This window comes from Empidonax traillii, unplaced genomic scaffold (genome assembly GCF_003031625.1).
Source record: "Empidonax traillii isolate 1590-97213 ecotype Southwest subspecies unplaced genomic scaffold, ASM303162v1 scaffold25:size3598162, whole genome shotgun sequence".
Classification (NCBI taxonomy): Eukaryota; Metazoa; Chordata; class Aves; order Passeriformes; family Tyrannidae; genus Empidonax; species Empidonax traillii.
The window spans coordinates 75,363-94,979 of NW_020955218.1; the positions used below are offsets into that span (position 1 = coordinate 75,363).

Below are 19,617 nucleotides of genomic sequence, written 5' to 3' on the forward strand. Positions count from 1 at the left end.
ACAGCCTCAGCAAAGGCCACGTTTTAAGATGGTGCATTCACTGGAACATGAGGGAGCCTTTTTAAAAGCAAGAAAAACATGTTAAAACCCTCCCTTCCCCAAACCAGCCATTCCACCTGCTGTGGTTACCAGAGCCCAGTTTCCCCATGGCTCATTCCTGAGCATGTCCTGCAGCTCAGCCTGTGAGCCCCCACGGGAGCCAGGATGCCTTGATGGGAAGATGTGGCCTTACCTGCTGAAAGCTCCTCCAGCCTTGGGTGGGGTGAGTCCTGGCCAGGGTCAGGAAAGCCTCTGCTACCTCAAACCACGTGCTCAGGTGATTGTTTCCAAGCAGTCAGGCAGCCTGTTGCCATCCCACTGGCACCACTCCACTGCTTCCACCTGTGGGTGCCTGCCACAGCTCTGTCCAGTTGGGTCAATGAACAGTTCTAGGATATGGGGAGCTCAGAGCTCCAACCACCTGGAATATGAGCTGCAAATACACAGCAAAATGGATGCCTTATCCTTTTTTTTCCCCCCATAAGTTTATTTTTCAAACAAATGTATTTACTGCTCAGCTAAGTACAAAACACACATTTGGCATGATGAGATGTCAGGTGAGAGCAGCTTTTTAAACTGTTTTTCACGTTGGTTCTCCAGTTGTAGAGCTGCACTGGTGCATCCTGTCCCAGCTCCAACAGGACCAGTGGGCAGTGCACTCCCAGGAAGGATGATGCACCAGCACTGGCAGGGGTCTCCTGCAGCAGTCTTCCCTGGGAAGAGCCTGTGGATCAGGCTGCAGTGTCCAGGTAGATGGTACAAGATGCCATTTTGAATGGCAGTCCCAGATCCCGATGGGATTTGTAATTGGCACTTACTACATTTGCTTAATGAAAGTCCTCTTGGGGAATACAGATCCTGGTCACTTCCTGTCTGTTCCTCTTTACCACTGTCCTGCACATTGGTTCCAGGAAGAAATTTTTGGAATTTTTCAAGTACTAAACTCCAAGTTGACGTGATGTGATGGTAACTAAATTACAGCTAGTGACAAAAGATCTACAATTAAGTTTCCAGTGAGGGTTTAAGCTGTTCGTTTTCAATAGTAACTGGCCCAGTGGCTGCATGTTTAGTTACGCAAGACGCACTTTAATAATAGTGATTTGGCTGTACGGACCTGCTTCAACCAAGCTCCTCCTTTTTTACTTGCTAGGCCTAATTTAGTGCCTAGGTGATAAAGCCCAACAATTGAAGCTATTAATGTCCTTTATGAATTTCATAGGGTGACCCAGGGACATGGGTTGTTTCGTTCTGGCTTTTTGTTTGGTTCTGCAGTTGCTACTTGGGAGCTGCTGTTTATTTAGTGTCACACAAGGAACAATTTATTGTGCTCCCCTAACTGCAAAGGTTTCAGTACATATTGAGACTTCCCCCAGAAAATCACTCTAAAGAGAATGACTCTTTCTAATTAAATTAATTCCAAGTTTTGCAAAGGTCTCAGTTAAATGATGGATGAAATACTGAGCTTTAGTCACTGTCAAAATTTAATCAGAAAAATAAAGATGAAGGACATGTTCTTGATGATGTTTGTTTTATATTTGTTATACATGTAAATGTCAGGGGAGGGGGGGGAGAACCCAAATGCAAAACCCTAGAACTTAACATTTGTTAATGAGTTTGAACTTGCCTTTCTGATCTTTGGCTGCTAAGGCCTTAAAAGTAAGTGAATAAATAAAACTGAATCCAGCACCCAACCTCGTGTGTGCTGAGCAGGGCTTGCAGGCAGCAGTGGCTGGTGGATCTTTACCAGGTTGCCAGCACAGCCACTTGTTTCTGGAAACACTGATATTCAAAGGAAGGCGGCAGGGATGTATTTCTACAACTGGACAGGGGGCTGATAATCTTGTCTAGACTCCCTGTCCAGGAGGGGTTGGTCCAGACCTTTCAGGGTCCCTTCCACATGATCTGCTCTGTGCTTTTGTGTCACCTGAATGTAGAAAATTGGGAAGCCACAGGCTTTGCTCCTTGTTTGGAAAACATCACTTTCCTCAAGCTTACTTGCTGTATGAAAATGAGCCCTCTATTACTACAGAGCTTTTCCTTTACCTAGTACACTAAAGGCCCTCCTGTGTTCAGTCGCAGGCCCTGACAGCGTGTTCAACTTCAGATATAATTTTTCCGCTTTTCTTGGAGGACGGGGGGAAATCAGTTTCCATCTTAATTCCAAATCTCAAAATTAAAATTCCACCATCGTTTCTTAATTATCAAATTCCCACAACTTCTGAAGCATCTCGTGTCTTCTGTTCTACTCTTACTTGGTCATCCTGAGTGATTTTTTATCTTTGAGCAGGAGGTTGGACTAGATGATCTCGAAGTCCCTTCCCGACTGTGCGATCCTGCAATACTGTTACTGTACACTACACTTTCAAAAGAGTTATAAAGGCAACACAGTCATTATTTACATTCTGTATTAATTGCTGTATCCTAAAATAAGCACCAATTATTTTTATAAGACACATTTTTCCCTTCACTGGGAAAATGGACTTTTTCTAAATACTTGTTTCCCTGGTTGGATTTTATTAAAAAGAAGTAAAATAAATACCATTACTAAAGCACAAATGGAACATACTGCATTGTCCATGGAGAAGTAAATGTGATTAGATCCTAAATGTAGTCTGTGAAACTCAGTCAATAACCACTGGTTGGTCAACTCCACCTGCCTCAAGCTTAGGCTTCTTTGCTTTTAAGTCAGACCCACAGCCAGGCCGCTTATGCTCCTGTAACTTCTTCCCCACTGAATCCTGGACAGCCTTTGAAACAGTCTGAGCATTTTTGCTGCTTCCTTTCGAATTCGAAGGTTGAGATGATTTGGCCTGTAAGTTATAAACAATTCTGTTAGAATTCTAACATTGTTTTCTTTCTTTTTCCACGTTCCTACACGAGAGAAAATACTTATGAGGTCTGTTTTAAACCCTGTTGATTGCATTGCTACAAAAATACTTTGAGCAGATACTAAACTATTCAAATAAGCTATAATAGAGCAGATATCTACATTGCAAGTCAGTAGAGATATAAGTACCTTGTCAACACTTTTCCTGTTTGTCATCCCCTCTATAGTGATGACGTGGTCCTCGTTTTTCAGCAGACGGGCTTTGGGTCCCACCTTCAGGTACGAAATTGTAGCGAATGCCGTGAAGCTGAAGTCTTCCCTGCACGAATTAAATCAGTGTTACAAGGGAAGGTTGGAGACAAAGACAGGCTTGACCACGCAGGGGGAAAAATCACAGAATCATTAAAAGGTTGGAAAAGACCTCTAAGATCATCAATTCCAACCATCAATCCCAAGCACTACCATTAGACCACGTCCTCAAGTGCCACATCCACACATTCCGTGAACGCTTCCAGCAATGGTGACTCCACTGCCTCCCTGGGCATCCCGTTCAATCCTGACAACCCTTTCCATGACAAAAGGGACACACGAACCCTTCTGTTGAATGTTCCAAATACCAGCTTGGTTCTGCTTTATTTATTCAAGTGGACAGTCAGTTCACTTGCAGCCAGTCTGGTCAACACTTAACATAATTCGGTTTGTGGACCTTTACACACACACTCGGACACCTCTTGGAATACATGGAGGAAACTGAGGTAAAAAATTTGATTTGTACAACTTGTAGAGAAGACAAAACACTCACTGCCAACTTACAAAAGCAGGACTGTTATTCTCACTAGGCTTTCTTAACATTTCTGGGTACCACCTTCCAAATTTGCCAGCCTGTCCTGACTTAGACTTTATGTGGGCAACCCCTTTTGCTTTCCTTATGCATGGAATGTGAACAAAATCTATTATAAACAGCAGACTTGTTGAAAATGAAGCCTGCTGCAGACTTAAAGGTTTAACTTGAATATAGAAGACCCCAGCTTTTTAAAATTGCGTGAGATGCAGCATTTCAAATGTTCCTCCAACTTTTGAAGTGGAAATATAGTAATATGTGTGGAGATATAAAAATACATTAAATGCATCTGAAATAAAGGCTAAAAAACAAGACCGTGGAATGTATCCATGAATGCTATATAGAGGTAACAAAAGAGTAAAGAAAAATGACTACTAGAAGTTTAAAAAACTCAAACAAAACGAGTCATCTTACTTCAGATACTGCTGCAGCAGTAGATGGGCAATAATTCTCTCCAGTTCCTCTCGAGGGTGCTTTGGTGGAGTAATTTCAGCCACCCTGAACTTGGACACACCTTTCCCGGACCACGCATCGATTAGTTTCAGTGGGGTGAGTTTCTCACTCATGCTTTCAGCTTGCTCAAGTATCTTGATTAGATCCCTGCAGTATCCTGTTACATCCATCTTCTCACATGCTGCAGATAAAAGTGAAAGAATATTTAAATAGCAAGTTATTAATAGTTATTTCGATAGTATCCATATATACATGTATATACTTTTATATATTTATAGATAGATAAATACATATCTGCTGCATGATAGCAATGTTTGGAGTTTTTCTGTTGTACTTTTAAAACTGTAACTTAACAAATAAAGCTGCAACTTTCCCTCTGGATATTAGGATATAATTGTACTCACATCTATCTTCCTACTTCATTATTGAAACTCCAATCTGGCAGACATTTCTACTTGTATTTAATGTTACAAACCACATAGATTATTTTAAAGAAGCATTTACAAAGCATAGGATTTGCAAGGTGGCTACTATGTTACTCTACAGCTGGATCCCTTTTTCCTCACCCACAGTGTTTATTATGACAAGATCTGAGAGCACAGAGGGAGTGAAGAATATAAATGAGACATTTATTCTCTCAAGACACTTATGGACAAAATGAGACAAAAAAAAAAGTATTAATCACATTACAAAAATAAGCTTCATCAATAATTATTCTGAGCATCAACACATCCGTGTAGTACATAATGATCACCCTTCTTCTGCATGATCAGATTATGGCACAGAATTACCCCAACTGCCTCCTCCAATACTAAGAATTAAGTACTGAAAAACGAGTACGGCTGCAAGGTTTCCTCAGACCTTGCTTATGTATCAAAAGGCCCTGGGGGTGAACCAGCAGTAAACAGGATATATTTCAACTATATTTCATCACATGCCTCCTGTAAGCCTTGGGTACAAGCCAGTTCCATACTCTTTATCAACCTCTGATCCCAGTATATATTTCAAATAAACCCCATTTCTAACTGGAAAATAACAAGACATTGTCACTTGCATGATTTTGCAAAACAGTTTTATTATATAATTAACTGTATAAAGAAAAAAAAAAGTTAAATTTTTGTCTACTTTACATCCCAAAACATGTAGATGGAAATTAGGTCTAGTTTTGAGAACAGCTTCGAATACAGAGTTGTTCCTAAGTTTTTTCAAGTGTTGATCACTGTATTATCCAACTCCTTTTTGCAACAGGTATGTGATATATGCATCTCCTCGTGTTACAAACATACACCTGGTCCTTAAAGAATTATAAGGTGGTTTTGTGTGTCCAGTTAGAGACGCCAAGACCAACTTTCTCTCAGCACTACTTTCAGAGTTTCTAGCTTTTTTATAGGGTTTCCTACGTCTAAACCACAGTGCTTACTTTCTAAGTGCAGCAACAGATGTTTTGTGCACCTTTTGAGTCTTTCAGCTTTCTGGCGAGTATCAAAAATGACAATTAAAGCAAGAACGAGCTCCCCAACACACCCAGGATGTTTGTGGGCAAAACAGTAAAAAGAGCTGATGTCCCAGGACCACGTTCTGCTGAAATCATCCTCTTATCATGCAGCTGGTCTTGTTTCAGCTTATCTCCCAACTCCCTCTCTGCCTTCCCTCTTATGCTCCCAGCTTTTTTCCAAAGGAAGAGCACACTCTGGACAGACATTGTGCTGTTAGGGCTAACCCACAGCAAAGCCCTAAATCAGTGTGCTCAGTGTTCTGCACACCTGTCACGCACAGCCCTGACACACGTACATCTCATGAGTATGTGGCACTGAAATCCTCAGGGATTTTACCAGGGAAGTTGTGAGAGGATGTGCAAACTGTACCTTCTCACAGCCCAGATATGAACAGTTTGGCGTGCAGAAAGCAAAGGGTTCCTCCTCAAATAAACCTTTTACATCCAAACCCTAAAACAAAAACCCTAAACCAAAACCTGACTCCTTCCAGAACCTTCTGTAAACAGGTAAGCCAATCTCCCCTTCGCCCCAGCTTCCCTTCTGGAAACAGGTGAACAGCTGAGACTAATGGATACCAAAGTGTTTGGCAGAAAACCAAACCAGGAAGTATCCTACTAAACACCCTGAATCTGGCAACACCAAAAGCTGAAATGCATAAACAAAATTTGCACCGCGAAAACAGGCGGTATCACACGCACAGTTCACAAAATTTGCTTATAGTCTTCCTAAACTAGATATATTTCTTTAAGCCACCTTTTCCCATATTCTCTGTCCTTTACTCACCGTTCTCTCTGCAGCAGTTATCACACATTCTGTTGCAGTTTGCAGAATCCCACACCTCATCAAAGTGATGGGCTATGAGCACCCGGCGACACCTGAGAGAGCAGAGAGGGACTATGAGACCCAAGGGTTATAAAACCATGAAAATGGCAACAAGAGGGGCCCCTGGAACAGCTCATCTCTCAAGAACGGCATGAAGGATTGTCTCAGGGAAAATCAGAAAAAAAATACTGCAACACAGTACTCCCTGCCAGTTATGCCAACAGGAATAATGAGTTAACACTGATGTAGCAACACTTTGGTTAAAGCAGAAAGGTATAACCTGCAATTTCAATAGAATGAAAAATCCTAAGAATATGAACTCATTCTCAGACTGAGGCTAGCAAACTCCACAACTTGGATATAAGTGTTTTCCATGAAGTATTCCCAATAGCTCAGTGCAGTAGATGAAGCATTAAACACATGTGGATTCCTATATGGCCACTAAACACTGCCACATTAAAATAAAAACCAAAGCATTCCATATTTTTCCTCTGGGTGGGATTTGAAATCCAAACAGTGTTGGTTGACAGGTATTTCACTGCTTCCAAAATTTAATCCTGAAGCTGTCAAGTTTTTTCTTGTGGCTGGTTTTGTTTGGTGATGGGTTGGCTTTGGTTTTGTTTTGGGTTGGATTGGGGATTTTTTTTTTTTTCAAATGCTCTCTAAAAAATCCCCCCAAAAATAGCCTATTTAAAGACTAAGCAACCAAGCCACCACAGTAACTTACTTGTTCATATTTTGGCAGTAAGATACCATATCATAGAGCTTCTCTTGCCCCACATTTTCCATCACTACCATTGAGCTGATCCTGAATATATCTCCAAAGCCATAATACAAAATGCAGTCGGCTTTTTGGTCATCTCTACCTGCAATGCATTAAAATGAACAGAAAATTAAAATCTCAACCAAAGGCCCTTCAAGGTCCCTGAAAAGCTTTTTTCCATGTAGATTCAACTCTGCTTTTGAAAAAGTAATTATGCACAAGATCAAAAAACAGAACACTAACATTCCTTTAGCCATAACAGCTATTTATTTCTGCTATACACTGATCAATCCTTAAAATTTCCTGTTCCATACTCCCCATCCTACTTGTATTCTTGTGGCCACTGAAATTCATGCAACCATCTAGAGACAATTGGAGCAAATCACACATCCCAGTTGCTGTACCTAGGAAAATAACTAAAAAATCATACATCCATTTTGGTAAAAATCAAGTAATGAAAAAAGCTGAGTGAAGGGCTGAGTACCCAGTTACTCCTTGTTATACCGCAGTAGAGGCCTGAGATCATGAATGCAGTTTTTATTTGCTTTAAAGCCTCTTTACAGGGGCGAGATTGTCATTATACACTTTGAAACCTGTCTTGGAGACAAGAGACTTTGCTCAAATGGCTGAAAAACTGAAGTGCAATTTTACTGGTTTCAGGGATGTAAATGGCGGCCTCGCAAAGGCCATTTCCTACCTGCACGTCCACTCTCTTGGTAATAGTTCTCCATGGATTTGCTCATAGAATGATGAATTACAAACCTCACATCAGGTTTATCAATTCCCATGCCAAAAGCAACAGTTGCCACTACAACCTGAAAAAAAAAAAGAGATTAAGAAACCATCACAGTACCAAAACACAATTTGAATGAGATGTTAAGTCCATGAAAAGTATCTACTTAACCTGGATTTGATTTGCTGCCCATCCTTTATGAACTTTGGTTTTATATTTAGCATCCATGTTTGCATGGTAAGTCCCTGCCTTGATTCCCAGTTTCTGCAGACTCACAGTAACTTGCTCAGAATCCTTCTGAGAAAAACAGTAAACAATTCCTGCACAAAAGTGAAAGATGCCTCATTGTGATGCCTTGAAAAAGCCAAACAATCCCCAGTACCTAAAAACAATTGTGGAAGTTTTATTAACTTAAAAATAATACATAAAAACTATTATATAGTCTTTGTGCCTATTCAGTCTGCAGTATTTGTATCTGTGAAGGAAACTTCAATTATCAGCTTGGACTTGTAGGCTAAATAAGAAATATGGCTGTCAATCCACATAATCCTGGAAGTGTTCTATTAATGTTCATGGAGGACAATGCTTACGTAAAGGGGTGCTGTTCCTTATGACATCTGTGGCATCTCACCTGAGGTTTCAGATAAATCTGCTTTTTGTCATTAGTCAGTCTGGGCTTAGGCAGGGATTACACACAAGGCCATGTGATTTGTGATCATCTTGGCACAGCTCCTTGGAAGCTGCTCATCACATCCACGGAGCTCACAGCAGAGAGAGGGACAGGCTGTTGCTCTGGAAAACGAGGTTCTGTTGCCTTTGCAAGATGTCTCCCCTCTCAATTTGCACTACATAATTCATTGATTACAAGAAGTCCAACTTACACAGTTCTGCTTTTAACACAAATCAACCTATAACACCCATTGTGGGCACTGAATAATAGATGAATCTTATAATAAAATATAAAAAAGAAGCATCAAAGATACTAAGTCTCCTGACATATATTGAATGACACATGTACGATTGCTTTTACAATCTTAAAAATTCCTATTATTTCTACCTGTGTGAACATTGTTCTATATACATCAACGTTCTATTTCAATACTTCAGAAGATACAAGTAGGCAGTAAAGAGATTTAAACACTAATGAATGAGGAGAGAAATTGTTCAAGGTATGGATCTTATTAAATTTCATTTATTCTAATGCTGGATCTTTGATGTAATGTGAAGGTAGAATTTATTTCTCTACACATTTCAGGATCAGTTGAAAACATCCCAACATCCTTGTAGCATTCAAGATTATGAACAATAATAAGTGCACTTTTTTTTACATTTTTTACCTGACAGTCCTTTGTATCTTCCATTAATGGTCCTAACTATGTCCTCAATGAAATCTTCATTATTTGAAGGCTTATGTCGAACCTCAAAGGTATAATACACACATGTCAGAGTTCAAGTGGGCACACAGTGTGTCAAACAATCCTGTTACTCTATTCCTTACAGTATGACAAACAAAACTATTCTGCTATTTAACAAAAATGCTTTTTGTGTACAGTCAGACTACAACTCAAAAGTCTACAGAAAAACAAACCCGCAAGTTTTCCTCATCGAGAAAAATAAAAGGACCTGTGGCCAAACTGAAAATACAGCAAGCATGACACAATAATTGCTGTCATCACAGGACATATTTTCCAGCAGGTTGCAGCAATCTGAGCCTGCTGCCTGCCTCTCTCCTGTACACAGTGGTGTCTGCTAAGCCTTGCTTGCACGGACAGTCCCTCTGCAGAGGACAGCAGGTTCAGCAATGTGAAGTAATCAAGTAACACCATCATTCATTGAAAATCTATTGATTATTAAAATCTAGTCTAAGAAAATCTATTCTAAAGCTCATCAACTGTTACCTTACAGAAGGCAACATGACAGCAATGCAGCTGAACAAACAGGTATCGAGACCTACCTCATAGTACAGGTTGGGCCGGTTGAAAGAGGCAGTAAAGGTAATGCACTTCTCAACATGCAAAATTTTCTGAGCATCCTTTAAAACATGATTTGTAGCTGTTGCTGTCAGTCCAATCAAGGGAGTGTTGGGAAACTGTCTTTTCAAGATACCAAGAGACTTGTAGTCTAAGCAGGAAAAAAAAAAAAAAAGTGGAAATAAAGAGATTTCTCTCCACAAATACAAACTTTTAAAAATATATTTATGTAGATAGTATTCATTGGGATAACACTGCAGTTACCAAAATAGATACCAAAAATTCAGTTTTACAGAATCATAGAATCAGAGAATGGTTTGGGTTGGAAGGGACCTGAAAAACTACCTAATTTCAACTCCTCTGCTGTGGGCAGGAAGACTTTCCACTAGACCAGGTTCCTCAAAGCCCCATCCATCCTGGATTTAAACACTTCCAGGGATGGGGCAGCCACAGCTTCTCTGGGCAACCTGTGCAAGTGCCTCACCACCCTCACAGCAAAGAATTTCTTCCTAATATCTAATCTAAACCTACTCTCTGTCAGTTTGAAGCCATTCCTCCTTGTCCTGTCACTACATGCTCTTGTAAATAGTCTCTCTCCATCTTTCTTGTAGGCCCCCTTCGGGTCCTGGCAGGCTGCAATTATCAGACAATTCAGAAGGCAAAATATCTGGAAATAGAAGTTCCTAAAGTTAGGAAAATGTAGGTGGCATCACATTAACCTGTATTCAGGTTATTTTGCCAATCTGTTTTTACAAACAGCCTTTGAGTAAACACAGTTTTGCAAATAAATAAGCAAGGTGGAATTTGGATACACAGACCAGACTGTAATAAGGAAAGATTTTAAAGGCTCAATATCGACAATGACTTGCTGCCTTAGAGGTGCATATCCAAATGCCACATTGCCTGTTTAACTATCATGGCTCTTGGATCCGACAACACCTTTTAGCAAAACTGCCAAGGTTGACTTTACAGTTCATATTGCTTCAAATCAGGTTTTCTTTCAAAGGCAAAGAAACAGTAACCAGTAAGTAACAATATTCTACAACTGCCAAGACAGGAAAAAAAACTGAAGCACACTTTCTTCCCCTGCAAGTTAAGGGCATTTGTTTCCTTGCTTTAGAGGTGGTTAAAATATATCTCATGAATTTACAAAGTGCTCTACTTCTGTCGCCCAAAGTGCCAGGGAGCAGTGTACAGAATGACACTTTTTCATGTAGCAGTAGATTAAAGATAACTGTATATTAGAGACAGCAGCCAAAAATGTTGATTTTATGATGCTCCAATTGAAGTGAACTGAATAAGGAGTTTTTCAGAACACTGACACAAAAATCTAAGTTGAAATGATCCCTATTTGCATGCCCTTAGCTCCTGGGCAACAATACAGTCGTTTGTGAATTAAATTCCTCGAGCTAACAGAGGTCCTAAGTGATACACCAAGAATTTACTTAACACATGAAGAAAGCAGCTTTATTTCAGGCCCAGCTCATTATTTGCTGATGCCTGAATAACCCCGCAGACTGGGTTTCTGAGGAGCATACCAGGCCTGAAGTCATGGCCCCACTGGCTACAGCAGTGGACCTCATCCACAGCAACACGAGCCAGGCACCCGGCCTGGTAAGCCTTCTCCAGCTTGGACATGAACATCTTGCTCTTTGCAATCTTCTCTGGGGTCACATAAATGAGCTTCAGTTGTGAATTCCTGTTTAGCATTTCGCTATGGACCCACTTGACATGTTCCTGTTCAAAACAAAAGGAGACATCAGCGGGTAACAAACTGGGACAACACGCTCAAGTTGCTTAGTGCTAAGGCTCTTATAAGGTGATTAGCAATTCATAAGGGGTAATTAACAGAGACTGACAAACTGTTACACGGTATTTACCACCACTATAAATCTTTGGAGAAGATCGTTATATATATCAAATGTTCATTTTAATACCTGGAAAATCTATGATGGAACTTCGAAAAGGCTAAGTATTGAATATTGGCCTTTGCTTCATCATGTGGTGTCAGTATTTTACCAGTAAACTGTAACAGTTGGCAGTTGGGATAATTCTGTGCCATAACCTGATCATACAGTAGAAGCATGACCATTACAGAATCATAGAGTGGCCTGGGTTGGAAGGGACCTGAAAGATCACCTGGTTCCAGCCCCCCTGCCATGATAATGTTCCAAATATGCCTGAGGTACTACAAGTGTAAAATAATTTCTTGCACACAACTTTGGTCTTTATTGCTGAATTTTCAAAGTGCTCTGCCTCAAAGCAGGCTTCAAGTTTGCACACTGCATCAAGCAACAGATTTATCAAATGCAGTGTCATGTGCAAAGTTAATGATCACAGCCCCCTGCTAGTCAGGAAAATATATTTCACTTTAAAAAGCAATTGACTAATAACAGACTGGGAAGTAAGTTGCTTTTTGGCCTCTGGATCAAACAGCTTGACATCCTAAAGAGAGATAAATAGTTATGTCAAAGCCTGCAGCACTCATCATGTTACTAGTTGACAAAAACCACCTACTCTAAGTCTAGAAACCGAGTAAAAATTTACAAACACACACCAGCTGGATACTTCAAATCCTCTAAACAGTCCCAAGAAATCTGTTTATTCCATGGAAGCTGTTGGTTTACATGTTTGTTGTTGTCATTAAAACAAGAACATAAGATACTCACCCATGTTACCCATATCACAGCACCTTGCTGGCAAGATACTGCTGGCAGAACAGCATTAGCTGATAAATCTGCGTCATCCACTCAATATTCATAAGTAACACAGAGGTGAGACACCAGCACATACAGCACAAAAACTGTGAAGACTTGGCAGTTAAACATACCTTGCTGCTTGAGGCATTTAATAAAGCTGCAGAAATCCCAAGCTGTTCCAAAACCATGAGCTGATCTTCCATAAGAGATATCAAAGGACATATCACGAGTGTGAAACCTGTAACAATCAATCATTGTGCCAGCTGAACACTTCGTGTGTCACAAGTATCTCCTCTAATACTTTTTATCAATGCATCAGCCCTGCTCTCAAGAAACTGCCAAATGTAAGCTTAAGCTTCACACACAGCAGCAGATTCCCTTCCAAAATAGCTGGCGAGTGCCAGATCACACAGGGATAATTCTTATTAAATGTCCATCACATGCACCTCCTCTTAGGATCTAGACCACAAGAAACTGAACTGCAACAGAGTCTAAAAATTAATATACAAAGCAAAGCAAGTTGGATATCTAAATCATGAGATGCTAATTTACCTCAGAACTAACCAGTGGTAGGTAACAGTAAATTTGGTCTTTGTAAATAAATAAAGTTCCATGCAATTGGATGGGTTATGTAAAAAAAACCCCAACCAAAACAAAATCACCAAAAAAAGCTTAAAAAACTACAACTGCATACTTATTTTTAAAAATAAATATCCCAAATAATACTTCAGAGTGGAAGAGACAAATAACAGATATCCATACTTTAATAATTTACAGTCTGTGTATTGAATTAAAAAGGAAAGAAAGAAAAAAGAGTGACAAATTTTTTAAAAGTCCTTTCAATGTTTACTAATATAATGTATTGAGTAGAATCTCGATAAAATATGTGCCTTGGAGATATGATTTAGATTTAAATAATTTAAAGCTGCTATTGCTCCTTCAGAGAAAATAGAGTAAAGTAAATATTTCTATCAAGTCTATCTCATATAGTTGCTCTTTTTTCCCCCACATACTATGATATCAGACACCAACATAATGGTCATTCTCCAAATAACTATAAAAGAGAGAAAATACATGCAGTTCTTTATGTATGCCCTTTTTTTCCCCTTACATACCATCAGAACAGACAGCTGGTAACTGGTAGCAAAGGCTCTTGCCACCACCTGTAGGCATGACAAGAAATATGTCCTTTCCTGCCATTGCAGCATTTACTGTTTCAAGTTGCAGTGACCTAAACTTCTGGAGTTTAAATTTGCCCTGCAGTGCAGTTTTTATCTTCTCATACCATGGAAAATCTGTTAAAGAGAAAAAAAAAAAAAAAAACAAACAAAAACCAAACCAACAATAAACATGTTTCATAAGCAAGTTAAAATATAAGAAGGAAGGGTAATGTTAAGTCATTAGCCCAAAATTAACTGGAAATGAGAAGCCCACCCTGGAAGTAAATCAAACCAGACTCTGAGCCCTTAACAGTTGTCCAAATGCTTCCCTCATACAAATGCAGCTATTACAAATAGTATAATGAAGCAAGGATACCTTTTTTTTGCCCTTTTTTCCATCAATAATAAGCATTTATTAAAAAGAAGGTGGGGAAAATTTAATCTTCCCCAAAATAATCATCTTAACATGCTTTTAATAGTATTTTTTCTTCAATAAAGAGCTAAAGACTGTATTATTTTAAGAAATAATATTGTAAAAACTTAAATTTCAGAGGCAACAGGAAGCTTAATAACTATTTTCATACCATTAAAATTAAAATGCAGAAAAAGTATCAGTATTCTTACATATGCATAGCAGTTATCTCAAATATAAATACTGATTAAACTACAAAACAATTTCATTTTTAAAAAAAGGCAAAAAAAGCAGATATATACAATAGATACAGACATTTCCAAATTGCAGTTGAAGTAAAAAAGGAAGGGAAAAAATAATTAAAATATCTGAGTCAAATTTGGCAAGGCATAACGTGGTCAAGACCCCTCAACTATCCAAGACTTCAGCTAATGTTGAACTCCAAAGGCAGCATTTCCAAAAGGACAGCAGCCCTCACACCACCACAGGGCACTTGCCTCTTGCACTAATTCCACCATACTAATGTATTCTACATCAATTTGGCAGTCAGCATCCACCTAATTTGCATAAATTTAGAAAGACAGTGAAGCTGAATAACCCATGTCAAACATCACCAGTGTCCCACCCACTCAAGCAGGAAAGAACTCGGAGTGCAAAACTGTTATTCTCAAATCTTGAGACAATTCAGAGCAATTATTTTTAGAGCACAAAGTGGGAATATAAGTATTGCAACACCATGGAATCACAGAATATTCTGAGTTGGAAGGGACCCATAAGAATCGAGTCCAACTCTTAGACCTGCAATATAATTTAAGTACACAAGCACTGCAATAAAAATTTACTTTGGGATTCCCAGAGCAAATCAAATCAAGTTGTCACTTTGCAACATGAAAGGAATAGAAGTATTGTGACAAGCCATTCTTGTAATAATTATGCCCAGAACTCAGATTAGTATTTAGGAATGTCCAAGGAGTTAAGTACAAACATTACCCTATGTAGGATGGGAGGTCACCCAGCTGGTCAAAATTAAATAAGACAGTATCAGTATCCAAACAAAACTCTCTATGAATGCACTTTCCCCTACTGAATTAGTTTATCTTTCTGTTATAATATTTGAATTTGACTCTGCAAACCTTTTTTGTTCCATGCCTCGGCTGAGGTTTCAGTGCCTTTACTTCCACCTGCCTCCAAGTCTCCCGAGGACTGTTTTATCAGATTCTTCACTCTCATCTTCTTTTGAATCAGTTCCTGCTGTTTATCCACAAGCTCCTGTATCTGCATCTCCACTGCTTGCAGCTCATTCTCAATGGAAACCAGCACCTCCTCTAGCACTGCAGGGAAAAGCAAGGTGAGGGCACAACAGAGATTTCAGTAACGTGCTAACCCCAGTTTTAAATTGCATTTAATTTGTTGGTTGAGAACAATCCCAAACTAAACATAAACAAAAAGCACCTGGAGAAACAGACAGCCTGACAGGGACACTGAGAAGATGGTAAAACCTAACACTGTACATGCCATGTAAAAATACTTGTCAAAGTAGGTCATATATACACAGGTGTACTGTAGCTTGTCATCTCTAATACAGTGATATGCAACACTATCATTGCCTAATGTGTTGACTAATAGAGAAAAAAAAAATACATCAAAATCCAGTTTCTCAAAAGCAGTGCCTCTCCAGAGAAACACCTGGAATTATTCTCTTTCCTGCAGCTGCACGTCAAGCAGTGGAAAGCACACTGCAGCCTGATATTAAAGCTGCAAAAGTTCCAATGAAGACGAGGATGAGGCCAATTCCAAGGTGAGCACAACATGAGAACACCGTTAATAGAAAGCATTTACATAGGAAAAGCAGCATTAACCTCAGCAAGTTAAAATCTTCCGGGGACGGAAATAGGGACATTTAAAAAAGGTACATTTCACACACCAAGATCTCCCTCCCATGCAGAACAAAAGGATTTGCTGAACAACAAGGTTTGCATATGGAGAAAAAAAGGCATTTTTTGAAGACAAGCTACCCTTCACATCTGAAAAAAAGTGAGTAAATACTCCCTAAAATCTTCGGTTTCATAAGTGAATTGGCCTCTTTACCTCCTAATATGCGCCTGTGTGAATTACAGATTGCATTCTAGAATCCAGTCCTCAGGGTTTGAAAGAATAGTTAACACATACCCCTGCGGGCCAAGCGTGTATCACTGTTTCAGAGCCAGGTCAGAAAACCATTAGAAGAAATTATTTCCTCCCCCAACAACCCCCAAAATAAGAGATTTTGATTCAACCAGAGCAGGTATGATAATGTGCTTCTGGAAGCAAAAAATGTATGATATGAAAAAAGATATCCTCATTTCAAATGGCACAAAATGAGGACATTTGTCTTCCTAAATACCCACTGTTAACTCAGCAGGACTTAAAAGTATCTTAAAATATGAAGCATATCTCCAGAATACGGAAAACAAGTAACTTCCTTGACAAGCTTGATTTTCATCATAGATTGGTTGGGGTTAGAAAGTACCTTACAGACCATCTCATTCCAACCCCCTGCCATGGGCAGGGGCACTTCCCACTAGACCAGGTTGTTCAGAGCTCCATCCAACCTGGCCTTGAACACTTCCAGGGATGGGGCATTTTGTTTCAGTTTTTATCTAAGAAACAAAGCTATCCAGTAAAAGAAATCTTCCCTTCAAATCTGTAGTAGGATAGACCCCACAAACTCTTTTCTGCATACATTAAATTCAAACTAATAACAAGCAGTAACATCAGGAGACGGTGTCTGTTGGCTAAAAGAAAGCAAAATTAACATATTGAGTACTAAGTGTGGATTACCTGCAACAGCTGTCATCTTTGGAGATTAAAGAATGCTATCCCTGGGAGACCTTATTTAGCCAAGCAGCTGCCACTAAGAAGAAAATAAAATCAATAAATTTAAAACTGTATTTTGTGAGTAAACCTTCTAACATCGGTGTTAATATAACAGTTTAAGTACTGGTTCGTTTAACCTGCTTATGTAAATAGGCCCTATTAGATGACAACTGCTTTTTTCCTTCTGCAAAAGCGACAAACTCACAGCCAATTCCCAAGGGAACAGCCTGACAGCCTTCTAAATAAAATCCAAGTGATAAATACCCAAGTCATACATTTTCTGAGAGTCAGACACAGGCCAGTTACTCATATACCTTTGACCCCTCTTTTTATTTGTCTCTTCAAATACCATTTCACAGAAAAGCCTGAACAAACTATATTGATCCCCTTAAAGAAGCAGCCACCATTAACACCTAGGGAACCTCCTCGGAGGATGGAGAAAGGTAGTTTGGTTCAGAGAAGGAGGATTAGTTTTTATTAGATCATCAGTGAAATTCTATTTATTAACTCATTTTTTGAACAACATTCTTTGTCATATTATATGCTAACAATATCAGACTTAAAAAATCTGATGTTCTCTCTGTTATTGAATTCTGAACTGTTATACAAATGGAAGCCAAGGGAAGGTGAAAGGGAACAAATTCAGCAGATCCTCACTATCAGCTGATCCTACCATAACAAATATTTTACTGAATTCCTATAAATGGGGAGAAAATATAGATTAAAAATAACGTGTGAATAAAACACTGACTTTGCCAGAAATGGTTATGAGCAAAAATAAGTTAAAAGCTCACTCTTCAGAATGAAGTTGACTATTGTATAACTCAGCAGTGTCCAGATCACACACAGAATCTGAGCAACATAGTTCTGTCTTTATACCACGTGTCACTTGCACAAACATGGAAATTTTAGTGTCCCCAAAGTACAGAGCAAGCAGGGACATCCAGAAAAATCAGTAGGAGTGGCACAGACACACTGTAAATGCATGACACTGCTGCTATTGCCCCCAGTAAACATGAACCTCACAAATATCACTGGGCTGAGAGCCCGGGAAACATGAGCCATTTTGTTATCCAAGCAGTGGGAAAGGAATGAAAATTACATATGGAAGTTCTCCTCTGAGCTGCTAAAGCTCCACAAGTCTTTAATTTAGCTCCTGTCTCTAAAAGCACTAAGTCAGCATATCTTAGAATTAATTCTCTACCACCACTGCCAACAAAGACCCCCAAGTGCCAACTGACTCACCTGAAAACTTAATATGAGCTCATAAAACTTAAGTTGAACTCAGAGCTTATAAACCACAGCACAGGAAAGGCAAGTGGGAGTATCTTGCCCATCAGGCAGTTTTACCCCACTGTCAAAACCGCTCAGTTCCCGTGAATTCACCCCATTTCTAAAGAGCCCACGAGCAGGGAAGAGGCCTCTGAGCAGACACATGAGAGCCTGAGGCAGACAGGTGAGTCACCAGCATCACCTCCCACCCTGCACTGATGAAAAACAGCGTCCCAGCACTGGGAACCTTGTCACCTCTCCTTCATCCAGCCTCCACACCAAACCTCTCCCACCCCAACCCCGAGAAGGGATGATACCAGAGGGTTATCACACCCAGAACCCTTGAATTGCACAAGCGGGATGTGTCACCTTGGCCGCGGTTCAGCCGGGTACAAAAATCCCCATAGGGAAATCTGGGATGTCACCTTAAAAGAAAAACAACGAGAAACTGTTACGAGGAGGGCACAAAAGAGCCAAAGCGACGGCAGGGAGGTGTGGATACACGGGGATTGATGGAATACTGATGGAATACACAGGGATATTGATGGAATCACGAAGGTCGGAAGAGACCTTTAAGACCATCCAGTCCGACCGTCCACCACTGTAACCCTTAAACCGCATCACCCGGCCCCATATCCAGGGATGGCGACTCCACCATCGCCCTGGGCAACCCATTCCAGTGCCTGAACATCCACATGGGCCGTCTCAGCATTTCCCATCCCGAACATCAGCCGCGGGCACGGGAACGGCACGGCCGGGCAGGGGAGCACTGGCTCGGCGGGGAGGAAGAGAGGGAGGCAGGGAAGGAAGGAAGGAAGGCAGGCAGAGAAGGGAGGAAGGAAGACCGGGAAGGAAGGCAGGAAGGCAGAGAAGGAAGGAGGGAGGGAGACTGCCGGGGAAGGCAGGGAAGCACCTGCTCGGCAGGTGCGAGGCAGGGGGAGCGGGATGGATGGAGGGAGCGATGAACGCAAGGAGAAAGAGAGGATACCGGAGACAAGCAGAGAAGCACTTGCTCATGAGGTGCAGGGCGGAGCGGGACGGATGCAGGGAGGGAGAGAGGGAAGGATGGAGGGAGAGAGGGAAGGACGGAGGAAGGGACAAGGGCTGACAGGGCCGGGCAGACGGAGCAGGACCCGCCGCACCTCACTGCCGCTTCCTCCGGCACGGCGGGCTCAGCCCCAGCACGAGCCGACGCCGCTCAGCCCACGGGTCAGTGCCAGGACACATTCCCTTATTCCATTCCCTTATTCCAGTCCCCTATCCCGGTCCCCCAT

At 40.5% G+C, this 19,617-nt stretch overlaps 1 protein-coding gene across 3 annotated transcripts; it reads right to left on the minus strand.

Annotated features, from left to right (window-relative positions):
• Nucleotides 1–35: 35 nt before the first annotated feature.
• RECQL (RecQ like helicase) lies at nt 36–19,418 on the minus strand. 3 transcript variants are annotated; one of them, XR_003573671.1, is made up of 17 exons: nt 19,332–19,418; nt 18,713–18,768; nt 17,036–17,105; nt 15,349–15,546; nt 13,759–13,938; nt 12,775–12,881; nt 11,483–11,681; nt 9,929–10,095; nt 9,312–9,393; nt 8,146–8,294; nt 7,939–8,056; nt 7,206–7,344; nt 6,440–6,531; nt 4,122–4,341; nt 3,056–3,185; nt 2,606–2,849; nt 36–472 (listed from the first exon to the last, which is right to left on the minus strand). XR_003573671.1 is itself a non-coding variant. In XM_027905164.1 (16 exons), exons 3-16 carry the CDS (start codon nt 17,049–17,051, stop codon nt 2,661–2,663), a joined length of 1,986 nt encoding a protein of 661 aa, XP_027760965.1. In that variant the 5' UTR covers nt 17,052–17,108; nt 18,713–18,768; nt 19,332–19,418; the 3' UTR covers nt 2,556–2,660. The 3 variants fall into 3 exon arrangements, 1 of the variants encoding a protein (XP_027760965.1); XR_003573669.1 differs by having other exon boundaries at nt 17,036–17,108; XM_027905164.1 differs by lacking the exon at nt 36–472 and having other exon boundaries at nt 2,556–2,849; nt 17,036–17,108.
• Between the last annotated feature and the right edge of the window lie 199 nt (nt 19,419–19,617).

Bases quoted from the DNA above. Each gene is read 5' to 3' on its own strand.
- RECQL (XM_027905164.1), bottom strand. The intron at 10,096-11,482 runs GTATGCTCCTCA...TTTCCTGCTTAG, and splicing joins GGGCCATGACTTCAGGCCTG to ACTACAAGTCTCTTGGTATC. The intron at 2,850-3,055 runs GTACTTATATCT...TATAACTTACAG, and splicing joins ACAGGAAAAGTGTTGACAAG to GCCAAATCATCTCAACCTTC.